This window comes from Sturnira hondurensis, unplaced genomic scaffold (genome assembly GCF_014824575.4).
Source record: "Sturnira hondurensis isolate 20B ecotype Veracruz unplaced genomic scaffold, ASM1482457v3 Scaffold0006496, whole genome shotgun sequence".
Lineage (NCBI taxonomy): Eukaryota > Metazoa > Chordata > Mammalia > Chiroptera > Phyllostomidae > Sturnira > Sturnira hondurensis.
Window position 1 is genome coordinate 12,037,910 of NW_028079127.1, and position 17,439 is coordinate 12,055,348.

At 38.5% G+C, this 17,439-nt stretch overlaps 1 protein-coding gene across 5 annotated transcripts in view; it reads right to left on the reverse strand.

The window, feature by feature from the left end:
- The window catches only part of CPSF6 (cleavage and polyadenylation specific factor 6), a 35,374-nt gene extending 19,109 nt beyond the window's left edge, over window positions 1–16,265 (reverse strand). For 2 of the 5 annotated variants that reach the window (XM_037049474.1, XM_037049472.1), the window contains exons 1-5: window positions 16,122–16,264; window positions 6,197–6,406; window positions 4,107–4,210; window positions 1,099–1,244; window positions 40–213 (exon numbers count right to left, since the gene is read on the reverse strand). In XM_037049474.1, the coding sequence (XP_036905369.1) occupies window positions 40–213; window positions 1,099–1,244; window positions 4,107–4,210; window positions 6,197–6,406; window positions 16,122–16,181 (694 nt within the window). In that variant the 5' untranslated portion in view covers window positions 16,182–16,264. Of the gene's footprint in view, window positions 1–39; window positions 214–1,098; window positions 1,245–4,106; window positions 4,211–6,196; window positions 6,407–16,121 lie in introns of all 5 variants that reach the window. The other 3 variants (XM_037049476.1, XM_037049475.1, XM_037049473.1) reach the window with 2 other exon arrangements.
- Between the last annotated feature and the right edge of the window lie 1,174 nt (window positions 16,266–17,439).

Consider the following 17,439-nt stretch of genomic DNA (forward strand, 5'->3'; position numbering starts at 1 on the left):
AGATACATTTTATCCATGGTAATTTAAGAAAAATTTTACCTGGAAAAGGTGGGGGTGGCCCTCCTGGTCCCGCTGGCCCAGGAAATCTGTCCCCACCGGGAACAGCCCCTGGAAAACGGCCCCGTCCTCTACCACCTTGTGGAAATGTTGCACGTGAACTGCCTCCCGGAGGACCAGCTTTACCTTCCCCAGACATTTGTCCTGATTGTGTAGCTGCAAATATCCAAATACTCATAAATAGCATTTATTAAAATAGTTCTCTGAAATGTAACCACTGTTATTAGAAACAAGCATATTTCAAAGTTCATTTATACTATACACTAACTTGCAGATGCCTTGGGTCTATCCAAACTACTTCAGAAGTATTGGTTAGGAAAACATTCACATTTACTTAAGTTCCTTTCAAGTATCAAATATTCAGCATTCATGTATTTCCAAGAAATAAATGAGTTACTTTCAAGATACAGTACTCCGTCTGCAGCAGCCAAGACCAAAACTCTCCAACAGAAATCTGAATTTCATTAAACATAAATCATTTAAATTTTGCAACATATTCTTCCGTTAAGCCTTAAGTGCCACTTGAATTTCTGTTAATTACATGATCATTCATATTAAATTATCTCTGTAAGTGATAACATTCATAAGTGGGTAATGGCAAATCTTTTCTATATTCACTTTACCAAGTGGTGAAAGGTCTTGGTACCAAGCAGAAATCAACGAATATTTTCTGGTTATCAGTGGGTTCTCCACCACCATAACACACATCCACATTAAGTTTGCTTCAATCTAAGGATTAGAATGTAGTTTCTTCCTTTCTCTAGGATGGGAATGACAGGAAAAGCATGGTAGGGCTATAGAACTTGCACACTGTTGAATAATATTGGGTTTGTGACACCTAGAGAAAAATGGGAGGTTTCCAGTACATAGAACCACAGTAATAACCAGTAATTAAATCAAACTGAAAGCATGGACTTTCGAAAATGGGTTCACCAACAAACTAAATATTAAGATGATTTTTCTAGTATCGTATCTAATAAATGCTAGCAACTTTGATTAAAATACATCTCTTCTAATAAAAGCCTCAGAGGAATTGCTTACTTTTCCTGGACTGCATTTCAAATTGACTCAGGAACTGTTTATTGCATGGAGTTACAACTGGATTCTGACCATGAAGTTCTCTTTTAGGCAACAGATCCATTAATTTTTTTGAGGATGCTTCAGATCCAACACCAACAAGGGCAAACCTAAGAAATGTTTAAAGGGGCAGGGTAGAAAGTAAGGCGACATTAATAATGTTACTATTATTAAAAATGAAATAGCCTGAATTTAATTTTATCTAAAATAAAACATTTAATTTAAGCTGTACAAGTTCATACTTTCATCTTTAACTTTTTAAAATAACGTACAATTCACTCACTTAAAGAGTACGGTTCAGTGGTTTTTAGTACATTCAGAGTTTTATAACCATCACCACAATCAGCTTTACAATATTTTATCACCCCTAAATGAAACTTCAAACCCATTAGCCATCCATCACTCCATTTCCTCCCTCCCATTCCCCAACCCTAAGCAGTCACTAATCCACTTTCTAAATATGGATTTGTCCATTTTGGCCATTTCATATAAATGGCATCATACAATAAAATATGCAGTCCTTTGTGACTGGCTTCTTTTGCTTAGCAAAATGTTTTCAAGGTTTAATCATGTTCATGTATCTGTACTTAATTCCTTTTTATGGCAGAATAATATTCAATTATATGGATAGGACACATTTAAAAAATCCATTCATTGATGGATATTCGAGTTGTTTCTACTTTCTGGTTATCACGAATAATGCCACTGTGAAAAGATGCTCAACCACCAGGGAAACGTAAATCAAAACCACAAGGAGATACCATATTACATCCACTAGAATAGCTTTAATCAAAAAGACAATGAACAAGTGTTAGTGAGGATGAGGAGAAATTGGACCCCTCATACATTGCTGATGAGAATGTAACATAGCACAGCCACTTTGATAATCTGGCAATTCCTCAGAAAGTTAAGTATGGAGTTAACACATAATCCAGTAATTCCACTCCTGTGTGTATGCGTGAATCCAACAGAATTGAAAATATATGTTCACATATAGCTGATACATGAATATTCACAGGGGCACTATTTATAATAGCAAATGCTAAAATACCCCAATGTCCATCAAATAATGGGTGAAACTGCTAAAAAAGTATATTCCTATAATGGAATATGTGGCCATTAAAATAATTAAGTACTGATACATGCTACAACATGGATGAACCTTGAAAACATTATGCTAAGTGAAAGAAGGGACCCCTTGTTGTATGAGTCCATTTATATGGAATTTCAGAATAAGCAAATCCATACGGACAGACTGCTTAATAGGTATAAGACTTCTTTTGGGGGTGAGGAAATGTTCTGGAATGAGTTGTAGAAATGGTTGAACAACTTTATAAGTAGACTAGAATACCTTAAAAGGATGAATTTTATCACAATTAAGAAAATACACTTGAAACAAAAAATGATTACCAATTTTGCACAGCTGCAGAACATTTTGCAGCTGTGCAAAATGTTCCTCTGTCTCTCAAATCAACTTCATTATCAGAAGGGCTCTTAGGAGTTTAGAATCCTTTTCTCCCTAATGTTCAAAATGGTCATTAACTAGATTCCTTATTCTGGTCAACAAAAAAATTCCACAGTTTTGAGTCAAGATTAGATTTAGAAAAAAAAATAATGAATTAATTTAACAAATATTTATTGAGCAACACAATACCTCCTACATGCCAGGCAACATTCTAGGGATAGGGATACAGTAGCAAAGAAAACAAAATCCCTACTTTCATGCAGCTTATAATGTAACAGGAGACAGGATAATAAACAAGTAAAAATACACTAGTAACAGGAAAAAGAAAAGAAACAAACACCGTGATGGGAACAGAAGGTGCTATTTTGCACAAGATGGTCAGAGAGGGAACTTCAAAACACAGTCCTGAACAAAGTGAGAGCCATGTGCATAGTTGGGGAGAAAGTAAACTAAAAGAGGAAACCTCTAATGTAAAGGTCCTAAGTAGGAATGTGTTTGAGGAACAACAAAGAGAACTGTGTAAGGAAACAAAGAGTGGTGGGAGATAATGTCAGAGAGGTGGTGGTGAAACAGATCACATAGTGCCCATAGCCACAGTAAAGATTCTGGCTTTTACTGAGTGAGATAGGAAGCCATTAGAAGATTCTGAGTAGATAAATATTTATGTTACTTTCCCCCAACTTCTATATGCACTATAAACTATACATCAGGCTGAAAGCAGGAACACCAAAGGAGCCATTGCAAATGTTCAGGAGATAGTTTTAAATAAAATAATGCCTGCCGTAACACATTTACATAGGTAAAACTGTAACAACCCAAATAAAAATAAAAATGGTAAAATAAATTACAATAGCATACAAAGTATGATGGAAAGAATTAGACATTAGGGAGAATGTTTATTTATTGATAAATACTTGTTTTAGTCCTTGTAGCTAACATATTATAAAATGTGAATTGTAATCCTGGTTTTTTTTTGTAGTAAAAATATCAAGAAGCACTATGAAGAAATCTGAAAGCATACTCACTAAAATGTTCAAAGTGATCATCTATGGATGGTGTGATTATAGCTTTTAAGTTTTTTTACTTTTGGATAGCTAACGTTTTATTATGTTCCTATAATGACCTTACCTCGTTTGTATAGTTTAACAGGTTAGAAAAAGAAAGGAAAACATCCATGTTACATATCTGCCAGTTGTCCACCTTCCCCCACCCTTTAATCACAAGAATAGTAACACTTCTTCAAAGTGTCATCTCAATAATCATGTAACCACAGGCAGAGGAAAACTAAGTAGACATTATCTGTCCACACTTCCAACTCCACTAGCTGTGGGGAGTGGATCACATGGCAAATGAGTTGAGTACAATTCTTTACCCAAGAACCTCCTGCCAATCAATGTGAATAATAAACCATCCTGCATACATTTATAGTTAACAGTAGCTTTAAGGAAGCTTACCCCCCAAATTATAATACTAGTTATTAACTTATATTAGGGGGGAAAAAACTTACCCCTTTGATTGGCCATTTGCCCGATTTTCAAAAAATTTTATCTCCAAAATATCATTTACTCCCAAAGAATGAACTGCTTCAGTTAAATCTTCATCTGTTGTCCACTGCAAGACATTTCCCCTTCATTAAGCATCAAAATATATACATGATTTTTATCGTTTCAATTTAGTTTTTAAGAGTAAACTCAAAATAAACAAGAAAATAAATGCTCAGTGCAATAAGGTGCAGTTACTGTAAGTTACTCTCCAATTTTAAGAGTACATAAGAACCTGAGGACAAAACTTTATTCCTTGATAATTTTCAGAAAGTAGAAACCCTTAGATACAAACCCTTAGAACAGACTTTTTCTTACTCTTAGTGAAAGTTTCTGATCTCTTCCAACTTTAAACTACAAAGATTTTAAATTTTCAATAAAATCAATCTCATTTGTCATTTCCTCCCCTTAAAGGCAATTGGGGGTGGTGGTGAATAAACCCCATAAAAAAAAGACAAAAAGAAAAAACTAATAACATGTATTGAGTACCTATCATGCATTTTATATCAAATATTTTAACTCTTAAAAACAATCTTACAAATCCTATTAATCCCATTTCACATATGCAATACAAAGAATAAAGAGTTTGTCTAACATCACAATCTAATAAGTGAAGGAACCTTATATTCACTACATTTATGAGATTCGAAGCCTCACTTAGCAACCTTTCTATACTGCTACAGTCTCCAATATTATAAAATTGTCAGACTAGGTAGTAGAAGACCAATTAGTTTTTTTAAAATGTAAAAACTTAAAAATAAAATGCTATTAGGAAAGTGGAAGAGGGTCAACTTTTTAATTTTTATTGAAGTTATTGGAGTAACATTGGTTAATGAACCAATGAACCAACTGCCTTTGGTTTCAAGTGTTAATTCTGTAATATATCATGTGTGCACTGCAGCGATTTTCAACCTTTTTCACCTCATGGTACACATAAACTAATTACTAAAATTTTGCGACACACCAAAAAATATTTTTGCTGATCTTACAAAAGAAGGTATAATGTTGATTCATTCACACCAAGAAGGCTACTGTTGTGTTGGCTGTTGCCATTTTTCACTTGGCAATCTAAGGAAAAAGAGGTCAGTGTCCTGACTAAACAGTCATGTATTGCATGTTTTAATTCTTGTGGCATTCCAGCTGAAAATAGTTGGAATATGCCATAGCCAGGTAGTCCAGTTGGTTAGAGCATTATCCAGATACAGCATGGTTGCAGATTCAATTCCCAGCCAGTGCACATATTATGAGAATCAACCAATGAATGCATAAGTAAGTGAAACAACAAAATCAGTGGTTCTTTCTTTCTCTCCCCTTCCTCTGTCTCTCAAATCAACTTTATAAAAATCACTGGTATACTGTTCTGTGTGTTCAGCACCCAAAGTCAAGTCTCCTTCTGAGAAAGGATAAGTTTTGATTACTAGACAATTTTTAAACTTCTCAGTATACATAATATATGTTTCCAAGTAGAGACGTAAAAATTCTATAGTACTGCTTTAGTATTTAAAATTTAATGTTAATGAAGTTAACGAGTTATATTAAACATCCAGTTAATGAAACTGCCAACCACTAATCTTACAGTCTCATAAACTAAAATTAAAATAATGTATACAGCAGTATTTCCATAAATCAGATCTCAAATTTAAGAGCAGAAATTAAACTCAACAAGTCTGTAAGATGAATTGTGTCTCTTTCTCTTCTACAGTTCTGAATCCTGGTTTTGAGACCTTATGTGAACATTTTTTTCTTTGTAAAATTGAGACTGATGAAATCTGGAAGTGGGAGAAAACAAATGACTTGAAGACAAACTAGTTGAACTATATTTAATTGGATTCTCTACCAAAACAAGTTGAATGACTACAAAATTCAAAATTAGAAGATCTGGAATTTATGTTTTAAAGGTACTTTTATTGCTCTCCTCACTGCATAAGCAAACATACAGAACAACCAATCTAGTAACTTCAAATTCTTATTTTACAAAACTCAAGAAAAACATTAACTATTGGAGTAGTTACAAATCAATTGCCAATAATCTAACTCGTATGGTAAGTTTACTTACCCATGTTAGGTTTCCAATGTACAATGCAATCCTCTTTCCAGTATATGTATAGACAACATTTGGTGCTGCTCCTTTACCCACATCATCACCAACAGTTGGTGGGAGAGTATCCATATAATCCCGATCTTCAGGGGCATCTCCATTATTTGCCGATGGAGAGATGACATCGTCATACAAATCTATCTGATCGTGCCCACCATATTCAGCTTCCTGAGATACAGAAATAGTGCTCTAAATTATATAATAGACTACTACACTAAATAGATTTGAATATAAATTCATTCAACAATTAATTTTTAGAAATTCATTCAACTATTTGTTTTAAAAACCTGGAAGAAGATCAAAAAAGACCCAAAGACATCAGTAAAAATCTTCTCATTTTTTATGTCACACATGTGTTCTTGAACAGTGCCCATAAATAGCTATACAATAAATCTAATTTTTCACTATTTATTATAAAAGAGAATAGTGTTGCTCTGGGAAAAGAACATGGAGATAAAACAAACAATGTAAAACTTTTCTTGAACGTCATTCTTAAAGTGAAAGTAACAATACAGTAATTAATACAAACAGATGAGCTTTTAAAAAACTGATACAAAAGTACAAACAAAAATCGGGGCCATTACAAATCCTTAATATTTAACTGCAGGAAAACAACTATTTGCTGTGGTATTCAGGATCTTGTTTCCTAGCACTGTGAAATCCATTAGTTTTAGAAAAAAAGCATAGTGAGCTAAGCCGTAGGGAAGGAATGATGAAATGTGGGTATGTAAATAATTCCAAATGTCCTAACAAATGAACAAGGGAAAGAGAAACAATAAATAAAAACCAAACAAATTGGTGTCTAACAGCAGTTTTATTATTCTCAGTCAACAAAGAATTAATTCCTGACTTTTTAGATATCTAGTTAATTGGCAAAAGAAAAAGGACATTGGCCTGTGAACAAAGGGTCACGGGTTTGATTCCCAGTCAGGGTACATGCCTAGGCTGGACAGACCAGGTCCCTAATGTGGGGTGCTCAAGAGGCAAACACACATTGATGTTTCTCTCCCTCTCTTTTTCCTTCCCTTCCCCTCTCTGGAAGTATATAAATAAAATCTTAAAATAAGAAAAAGAACATGAATTAGGATATAGTAAAGCTTTGTCACTGTCACCAGCAGAATTAAAGCAATGCTAGAGGATGCAACTTGCATGCCAAAATAAGCAGGAAGAGGAAAACAAAAAAGAAACATATAAAGAAAAAAAAATAAAAAGGAGGGTTCAATTTATAAATAAAATGAAACACAGGGATTGGCAGAACACTCAACATCACTTACAACGGCCTTTGGTAACCATTACTGGAATACTGGCTTAACTCCCAGTATCAGAGAAAAATCTATTTTCATCTTTCTCCCTTTCCACCATCAAGTACCTAAAATCAATGTGAACTATTTTATTCCTGTGATGTAGAATACAGGGTGGGGGCAAAAGCAGGTTTACAGTTGCTTGTATGGAAAACAATACAATAAATAAAGAGAAATACAAGAATAACTCACTCAAAACTGTAAACCTATGTTTGCCCCACCCTGTATTTGAGATTATAATAGAGGCAATCAGTTACAAAGCAACAAACTCAAAAAATTCAGACATAACGCATATCCTCCCATTAATATAGTTTATTATTATTAAAAAGGAGCTGTTATACAAATGGCACAGTAAGAGGAGCTAATAGTTTTAGGGACTATTACACAAACGGAGAATGACCCAGAGACAGCATTTGTAATATGGCTGTGAACAGATCAACAAAATATTATCACAGACCCCATAGGAACATAGTGTTACTCAGAATGAAGGCAGAATAAAAATGTTTTTAAAGAGAAAAGAAAAAAAAAACTAGGAGAAATACCATTTATACACATAGCCAAAGGGACCTGAAATTTGTAAAGTCATCTTCAGGTAATCTTCAGCATAAAAGAGCCAACCAATTTACTAATTATACAACAGAATCTTTACATAATAATTTCGTTATGAGATAGATAAGGCAATTAATGAAGGACCCAAAATCTCAAGTTAAGCCATAAATCAAAGCCATCTTTAGCAATGGGCAGAAACTAACACCACAAGTCACTAAATAATGCCATAATTTAATTGTTTATACAGCAGTACCAAAAAAATCTTTCAGAACTGAGTTTTTGTTAAACAAAGTAACACGCTCAAATTGCAGTGACAGTAAAAATTAGTGGTTCCACACATGTGAAACACTAAAAAGCTTCCCACAAGGGGTAGTAGGTCCTTTAAAATATTTTGCAACTGGGGGCCCTGGCTGGTGCAGCTCAGTGGATTGAGCGCGGGCCTGTGAACCACATGATCGAGGTACGATTCCCAGTCAGGGCACATGCCTAGGTTGCAGGCCAGTTCCCGGTTCTTGGCAGGGGATGCACGGGAGGCAACCATACATTGATATTTCTCCCTCCCTCCCTCTCTCCCTCCCTCTCCCTCTCCCTTCCCCTCTAAGATAAATAAATAAAAATCTTAAAAAATATATTTTGCAACTGGGTTCTGAACCTCAGAAAGAATTATTACTATTATTATATAAAGGGAGTTGTATTTCCTCAGCAGAGACCACAATCATAATATATGGTCTGAGGGAGAGTAAAAAAGAATGCAAGGGGCCCTGGCTGGTGTAGCTCAGTGGACTGAGCACAGGCCTGTGAAGCAAAGAGTTGCGGGTTCAATTCCCAGTTGGGGCACATGCCTGGGTTGCAGGCCAGGTCCCCATTAAGGGACACATGGGAGGCAACCACACATTGATGTTTCTTTCCCACTCTTTCTCCTTCCCATCCCCCCTCTTTCTAAAAATAAATAAAATTTTAAAAATGCAAGGGCTATTAATAACAGGACTAAAGTAATATTTAAATTTATACTTTCACTAAACATGTTAACACATTATTTGATTTTCATTGGTTATACATCTAGAAAAATGTTTACCTGAGTAGACAACAACTCACAAGTGTAACCGCAGCAACACTAACCTGGTCAATCACAATCACTATTTTTGTCCACCTATGAATTCCTATGTTGACATCAACCAATTTTCCACAGTGGTATGATTCTACCAATATTAAGGATCAGCCAATTTAGTAGTTAGACTACTAACTGGTTGAAGTATGATGCTAACTGAGATCATGGTCCTGGGGTTTGATCTCCATGTGGACTGGTTAGCTTGGCTCTGTTCCCAGGCCACAGCCTGTACTTCTAGCCCCAACAGTATGCATTTGGATATAGTGAAAAAATATCAATGACTCTAAATACATCTGTTATCATTACTAAAAATTCAACTCAAAGCACATACTCTCGTATTATCAGTAATCTTCCTTTTTTCAGTTTCAGCACATCACAATTACCCTCCACATTATACAGAACATATCCTTTTGTTCCCACTTTAAAAAGAGGGAAAACATGCATATTCTATGCAAAATGTGTATCATAAAGAGATTTCTGAAAGACTACTGAACAAACAAAAATATGGCTTCTACTCTGTCAAAAAGAAATGGCCAACAATGTCAGGTTCTACTATGTAAGGTATTTTCAATCAGTATCTTTAGGAAATTTTAAAAGCATTAAAAAACAAGAAAATATCAACATTACCCTTCTAATTATTAGATAGCAATTGCTGCACAACCTTAACTATCTCCTTTTCATAGTAGCTAATCACCAATAGAGGGGCACATTATATGTAACTTCCAATTATTTACAGCGCTTAGGGTATGTTTTAAAAATTGACTAATTTTTTTCATTCCCTACATTTTAAATCACTACAATCATTCTAAAGGCTAGGCATCCTCTCAACATTTTGCACTTCAAAATATACATGATATACAAGTAGCTGTTGCCAAGTCAGAGAAAACATGTACAGTAATGTACAGTAATCAGAATTCTGTAATCCCTTTTTAAAGCAATCAGAATCCCTAATTCAGAATCCCTTTTTAAAGCAATGTTTCTCAACGGTTTTTTCATTATCACCATGGCCCTCCTCCCAAAGAGTTATTTTTAAACATTTTCCCTAATCACCTCCCATAAAATTTTAATATCACTGATACACTGTATAAACTAAATACCATTGTTGGAATGACCACGGTATAGCTGTACCATATACTTTATTCCCCCCCGACAGGCCCAACACTGCTTTTGATCTGAAAATTGTAATGTCATTCTTGCATTATATGATACTACCAGTAACAGCACAGTAAAGGCCACTTATTTCAAAACCCCACTACTGGAGGGTGGAAAAAAAAAAATCAAAGGAATTTAACAGTCACTTCCATTTAGAGACATATAAGCAGGGGAAAGTTACATTTTGTATTAACAAATGTATTCTAGATCAAGAAAGAAAAATACTAGCACACAAAATCTAATATTAGATAATCCAATCTAATATCTATTTATTTTTTAAAGAATATATTCATTTTTTAGCCCTGGCTGGTGTAGCTCAGTGGATTGAGCATGGGCCTGCGAGCCAGAGGATCGCGGTTCGATTCCCAGTCAGGGCACATGCCTGGGTTGCAGGCCAGTTCCCTGCAGGCCAACTCCCAGCAGGGGATGCACGAAAGGCAACCATATATTGATGTTTCTCTCCCTCTCTCCTTCCCCTCTAAAGATAAATAAAATCTTAAAAAAAAATTTTAAAATAGTTAAAAAAAAAAAGAATATATTCATTTTTTGCCCTGGCCAGGTATCTGAGTTGGTTAGAGCACCATCATGATATGCCAACGCTGCAGGTTTGCTCTCTGGTCAGGGCACAACACAAGAAGCAATCAATGAATGCATAAGTGGAACAAATTGATGTTTCTGTCTTTCTCTCTCAAAAATAAATAGAAACTTTAAAAAAAAATAAATCAGTTTCTGATTTTGTCTAATTATATTGAGTAGATATTAAAATTAGTTTGTAATCCCTGTAAAAAGCTCTATTGACAGTAAAGAAGCCAAATTCTTACTAAAAATATGCCACATAAACCACAAAGTAGACAATTTATAGGCAGCTGAATGGATCACACTTAAAAACAATAGAATTGAGACCCTGATCAGCGTGACTCTGTTGGTTGGGGGTCATCCTACAAAGCAAGAGGTCATTGGTTCAATTCCCAGTTAGGAGACTTGCATGGATTCAGAGTTTGGTTACAAGAGGCAACCAATCAATCAATGTTTCTCTATCACCACAGCTATGTTTCTCTCCCTCCCTTCCCCACTCTCAAAATAAACAACATCTTTAAAAATAATAATAGAGAAGAGTTTTAACTTTCCTAAACATTTCCACCCAAGTTTCTGAATCAGTCTCCACTCACTCAATTCTCAACCTTACATCTGTATCTTAAAAGGGTTTTCTATTAAATGTAAATTTTTCAGAAATAAGGTTTCACTGATATTTGTCTAATAAGCTCATTTCCCAATATTGGCTAGACAACTGGCAACAGTAGATACATAATGATCAAATATAAAGTAGAATGACTCATGAAATAAAGGCAAGCTGTTATGAGGCTGTCTGGGTCCATAACTTCTAAGTGAAATTTTTTCCTGGGTACTACCAACACACCATTTCATTTTAAAGTTGGGTGGTCAGATTACTAAAGCAGCACTGTTATCAGTGAGTGACCTACTGTCAGATCAGTAACTAAATTCTACATTCAGAGCTTATGATCCCCAACAAGCAAAACATGCACTACTTCAATGCACACAGTATCAGCTTCCCTGAAGTTCATAGAACTGTTGACTTTCCCCTTCCCTGCCAACAAAAATTCTACAGGTAAAGATACAAATAAAGGAGTGGATTCTACGATACACAACCTCAACCTATCAAGAATGTAAAAATTATGTAGAAATGGCCAACAATGTCAGGTTGGCCTCTCATCCACACTACAGTGCATTCTATCTAAACTTTGCATCCTTCCTTGTTGGTATACAATAGAAACCCAAGAAATGTTTTGAACTGAGCTAAAAAAAATTTTTATTGAGTTTAGTAAAAATAAAAGTCTATTAGGCTAGTAACACTGTATTTGAGTACGAATCCTAGGACAAATTAAACTGATACACACTAAAAGGCTAAAACAAGACTGCTTTCTTCTCAATTCCAAATTCAAGTAAATTCAGAGATTTGGAAGTGGTTCAAACTCCCCTTCCACTGGAACAACTGTTCTCAATTTGGTTACATCCAAAGACCTTCAATTTACTTTTTTTTTTAAAAAGATTTTATTTATTTATTTTTAGAGAGAGGGAAAGGTGGGGAGAAAGAGAAACATCAATGTGTGGCCGCCTCCCACATGGCCCCCACTGGACATGGCCCACAACCCCAGCATGTGCCCTGACTGGGAATCAAACCAGCGACCCTTTGGCTCACAGGTCAGCGCTGAATCCACGGAGCCACACCAGCCAGGGCCAAAGACCTTCAATTTAAAAACTAAAGTGTTTGCATAAATAATGGCCCAGTCCCTGTACCTTTCTCCCCTTCAACTTTCTTTTCGAAATCAGTTTATACTGTGCTTTTCCAAAACACACACACATGCACAGCTTCATAAAAGTATGACTATTTAAAACAGAAGAGTCTCTGGATGGGTAGCTCAGCTGGTAGGAGCATCATTGCAGATTAGATCCCTGGTCAGGGTAGGTACAAGAGTCAACCAATGAATGCATAATTAAGTGGACAAATAGAGGTTTCTTTCTTTCTCTCTTTCTTCTCCCCTGAAATCAATAAAAATTTATAAATAAATAAATAAAATAGAAGAAATGGAAAATACATAGAAAACAAAAATTTTTTAATTTTATTTTTTAAAGATTTCATTTATTTACTTTCAGACAGAGGGGAAGGGAGGGAGAAAGAAACATCAATGTACGGTTGCCTCTCGTGAGCCCCCTACTGGCCACCTGGCCCGCAACCCGCGCATGGGTGCTAACTGGGTATCAGACCCTTTGGTTCACAGGCCAGCACTCAATCCACTGAGACACACTAGCCAGGGCAGACTGGGCAGTACAATATAAAAGAATTTCAAAGTACACAAATTCAATGAAAACTGCAGCTCACATTAGAGAACAAAGATTTTTAAAAATGTTTACGACAGTTTAGGGGCCCTGGCTGGCGTAGCTCAGTGGATTGAGCGTGGGCCTGCGAACCAGAGGATGGTGGTTTGATTCCCAGTCAGGGCTGGGTTGCAGGCGGGTTCCTTGCAGGCAAACTACCAGCAGGGGATGCACAAAAGGCAACCATACATTGATGTTTCTCTCCCTCTCTCCTTCCCCTCTAAAGATTAATAAATAAATAAAATCTTAAAAAAAAATGTTTACAGCAGTTTAGAAGCTAAAATAAGTCAATAGTAGTTATATTTAATAAAATATTTTACTCAACTACAATAGTCAGTTTACTACAACCAATACAAATGACACCAGCTAATAATACAGTGCAAAGTAAGTCAGTAATAATTTTGTAATTGTCTCTAATTGTGATAAAAATTTTTTAAAAAATCAGTAATATTAACATTTAAAAAAACAGGATGAGCCCTGGCAGGGTAGCTCAGTTAGTTACAAGTGTACTCCTGATACACCAAGGTTGCAGGCTCGCTTCCCCAGTCAAAACACCTACAAGAATCAACCAGTGAATGCATAACTAGAGCAACAAATCAAAGTTTCTCTCCCCTCCCCCTCCTCTCTCTAAAAATCAGTCAATAAATAATTAAAAAACAGGATGAACTATCCTTTTGTGTCTATTTAACCCCATTAAGTAGTCAAAAGAATAAACATTTTACTAGTAAAATTATACAACTATGTGTGAGATAAAATACTGTAGGTACCACCAACAAAAAGTTAGTTTTAAAAGAAGCCGATAAAGCAGTTCCTCCTCAGGACCATAAAATTTTAATTTGTTACCTCCTGCTCAGTCAGCACTAGTAATACCAGAGATAAACAAGTTATCATTCCATCCACCTATACAAAATAAAGAAATGCTCATCCAAATTAAGCCTGGGAAAGCCTAAAATACATTTCACAAAGAGGTCCTGAAAAAAGCTCAATTTGTAAAATTGCACCTCAATTCTTCATTTATTGTGTAGAAAAGCGAAATATACTCTTGTGAGAAAAATTAAGGAAGTCAGTCTTGAACATTTAATTGCTCCTTTAGTTGCAGGTAAGGCCCGCTTTTTAGATGAAATGTTGAATTGGTTTGATAAAAGGGGGAAAAATTCCTGAAGGTCTTTATTGGCTTTAAAAGCATTAGATTTGACTGTGCAGCACTCCACATGATTTTCTACCTTGTCACTGACATAACTAAAGCACCGTATATTCCAAATACAAGCATAATAAAAAGAACAAAGTTCTTAAAACCTAACGTTTGATTACAATGAGTTACATTTAGGCATACTCGGTCTCTAATGGAGTAGGAAACAGTTAAAGGTAACTAAAAAAATTTTTCTTTTCTAATGTTAAAACCAGGGCCACAAAGTCTTTCCTGAAAAAGAAAATGATAAGCCTTTCTAGCTTTCCCAAATAAAACAAACTAACTTAAGCCCCTAGTCACATAAAAGATCCCTAATGGAGGGAGAAAAGAAACACAATTGACCGGTAGCATTTTATTAAGTTTCTCATGCAGACCTGGAAAATATAAAAAAATTAAGCTTTTTGGTGCACTACAGTATTAGGCACAACTTGATTTTTAAAAGGTGTTACTACACAAAAGACAGTAAAGACGTGAAGGGCAGGCTTAGAGATTAAACGGCACTACCCGGGTCACAAACGAGACCTTTACGAGGATGCCCAACATAACGCGGCGGCTGGTTCTAGAACAACTGTGGCCTGTGAAATGACCGGGAAAACCTTGCATTCTCACTTTCTCTAACCTTCCAAAACATAAAGCAGATCCTCTCAAGACACTGAGCATTTTGCTTTTAAAAATCAAGTCATATCTACACTCTTTTATTTGTAAACGGTATCGTAGGAATTTCGGACGAACGTTCTTTACTTTAATCACTCCTCTGATCTCTAGCTGAGCTACCATCTTTTTTGTTCCATCCAACCATCCTGCTTTCAAGTCTTCCTTTTGGCCCAGACCACCTATCTTCCGAGGTATTTTCATCAAAAAGGCCAAGAAAGACTGGGCCTCAAAGGCACCGCAAGCCCTCCACCACCGAGGCAAGGCCACTACACCGACTTTTAACACGAGCTGTGGGTCCAAAAGTCAAAGGACTTGTTGCAAACGCGCCCACATCTAAGCCGCCGCAAGAAAATGTTAAGGAAGGAAGAAAGGACTTGTTGCAAACGCGCCCACATCTAAGCCGCCGCAAGAAAATGTTAAGGAAGGAAGAAGGCGCCACGCCGAAGCCTGTCGCAAACAGCGAGAGCGCCCAGGGAAACCCGGCGCGCGGGTTACAAAGGGCGGTGAATGCGGCCTTCCATGCGGCGACCGTGCGCGGACAGAAAGACAAAATGGAGCGCAGAGAAATCGGAGCCCGAGCGGCCCGGCCGGGGAAGAGGCTGGGGATGGCGCGCGCCTCGCCGGGCTTCCTCGTCAACCCGCGGCGGAGAACGGGGCGCGGTAGCGGCCCGTTCTTCCCGCCGCGCACACGCGGTCCCACAGCCCGGGCCTAGCGCGGCGGGAAGCGCCCGTCAGCCGCCGCCAACAATGGGGAGCGAGGCGGCGGCGAGGGAGGAGCCAGCGGCGGGGCCACTGCGGCCCGCGTCCGCGCTCACGGCCCCGCGGCGGCCGCACCGCCCGCGGCCCACAAAACGACGCGGTAGAACGAGGCGCGGGGGGAGGGGGTCGCCTCGCAGGGGTCGGGCGGCACGGCCCACCGACGGCAAAGGCGCACGGTCTGCAGCCGCGCCGGCTCGCAGCCCTCGGTGGGCCCAAGTGAGCTCGTGGGCCTCAGTACCGCTCGCTTCGGTGGCGTGGGCCCGGGCCCTCGCGTACCTGGTTGAACTCTTCGCCCACATCCGCGTAAATGTCTATGTGGTCCACGCCGTCCGCCATCTTCCCTCGGCCTCGGCCGCCACCGCCGCCGCCGCCTCCTGCAGGTCCGCCCGCAGCGGCAGCAGCAGCCGATCTAGCGGCGGGGGCGGGGCACGCTGCGTCACTTCCGAGGCACCGAGCGGGGAGGGGTGGTGAGGCTGGGGCGCCTCAGCGACGCGAGGTTGTGGGGCGGAGGTCGCCTCAGCAGCGCAGCTTCTGGGCGGCTTGAGAGGAGAAACTAGCTCCCTGAGGGCGCGGGCGGAGGCGGTTCCTTTTGTGTGTCTGAGTTAGGTCTTGGGAGGATGGTGAGGGGCGGGGGCCGTCCCGGTTGTTTTCACAGATTGTGTTTCCTCGCTGACCCTGGCGCACGCAAACGTCTTATATGTTTTCCTTTCACAGTTTTTCTTACATTTCTCACAGCCAGGGCCTCGAGAAAGGCGGGAGTTCCATGTTCCCCATTAAATACGCAGTGTAGCCCAGCATGCTGTGAGAGACTCGAGAGCGACAACGATGCATCCTCGCTCGGACGCATCCTCGCTCTCTTCCCCTGCATCCTCGCTCGGACGCAGACAGCGTTTCATTTGCCCTGTAGACTCTAGGTAGCCGTCGATGGTTATCTTCAGTTCTTTGCATGCTACTTTAGGTTATTTGCATTCTGTGTATATTTACAGCTCCGCCTCCTGCGCCGTCTTTTCCCTCTCCTCCTGCTCGTTCACTGCCCCTCGTTATTTTCCTCCCTAGATCTGCAGTTGGTTTTCTTTGGAATAGTTCAGATGCCTCTAACTCGAATGCAGTCATACTAGAGCCCACCCAAAAAGGTGCAGGCATCTTGAGGCAAGGGGCTTCTCTCATAGAATCATAGAATGCCCCTTCCCGCCGCTGTGGGGGGCGGGGGCGGGGACAACACTGGAAAGGGTGTTCCTAGGTCCAGACATCTGAATTTAAGATGAGGTAAATTCTGAGACCTAAATCCTCTGGATGGAATTTAACCGGAGTCACGTGGTCGATAAAGGAAGAGCTGTTACCACCAATACTCGATTCAAAGGTGTCTCCCAGTTTGAAACCTTTCTTCAAGGTTTCTTATTATTTATTTTCTACCACATTAAAGTGTATTTCCTAGGATCCAGACTGGCCAGAAATCATTCATACATTGATAAGCCCAAGAATATCTGTTCTGGATACGGTGGAAAAACCTTTGCTGGAGTCATGAAGACCAATCTGGTGATGTGGATACAGACTTCTAGTAACACACTTACCAGCTAGATGACATCAGTCAAGT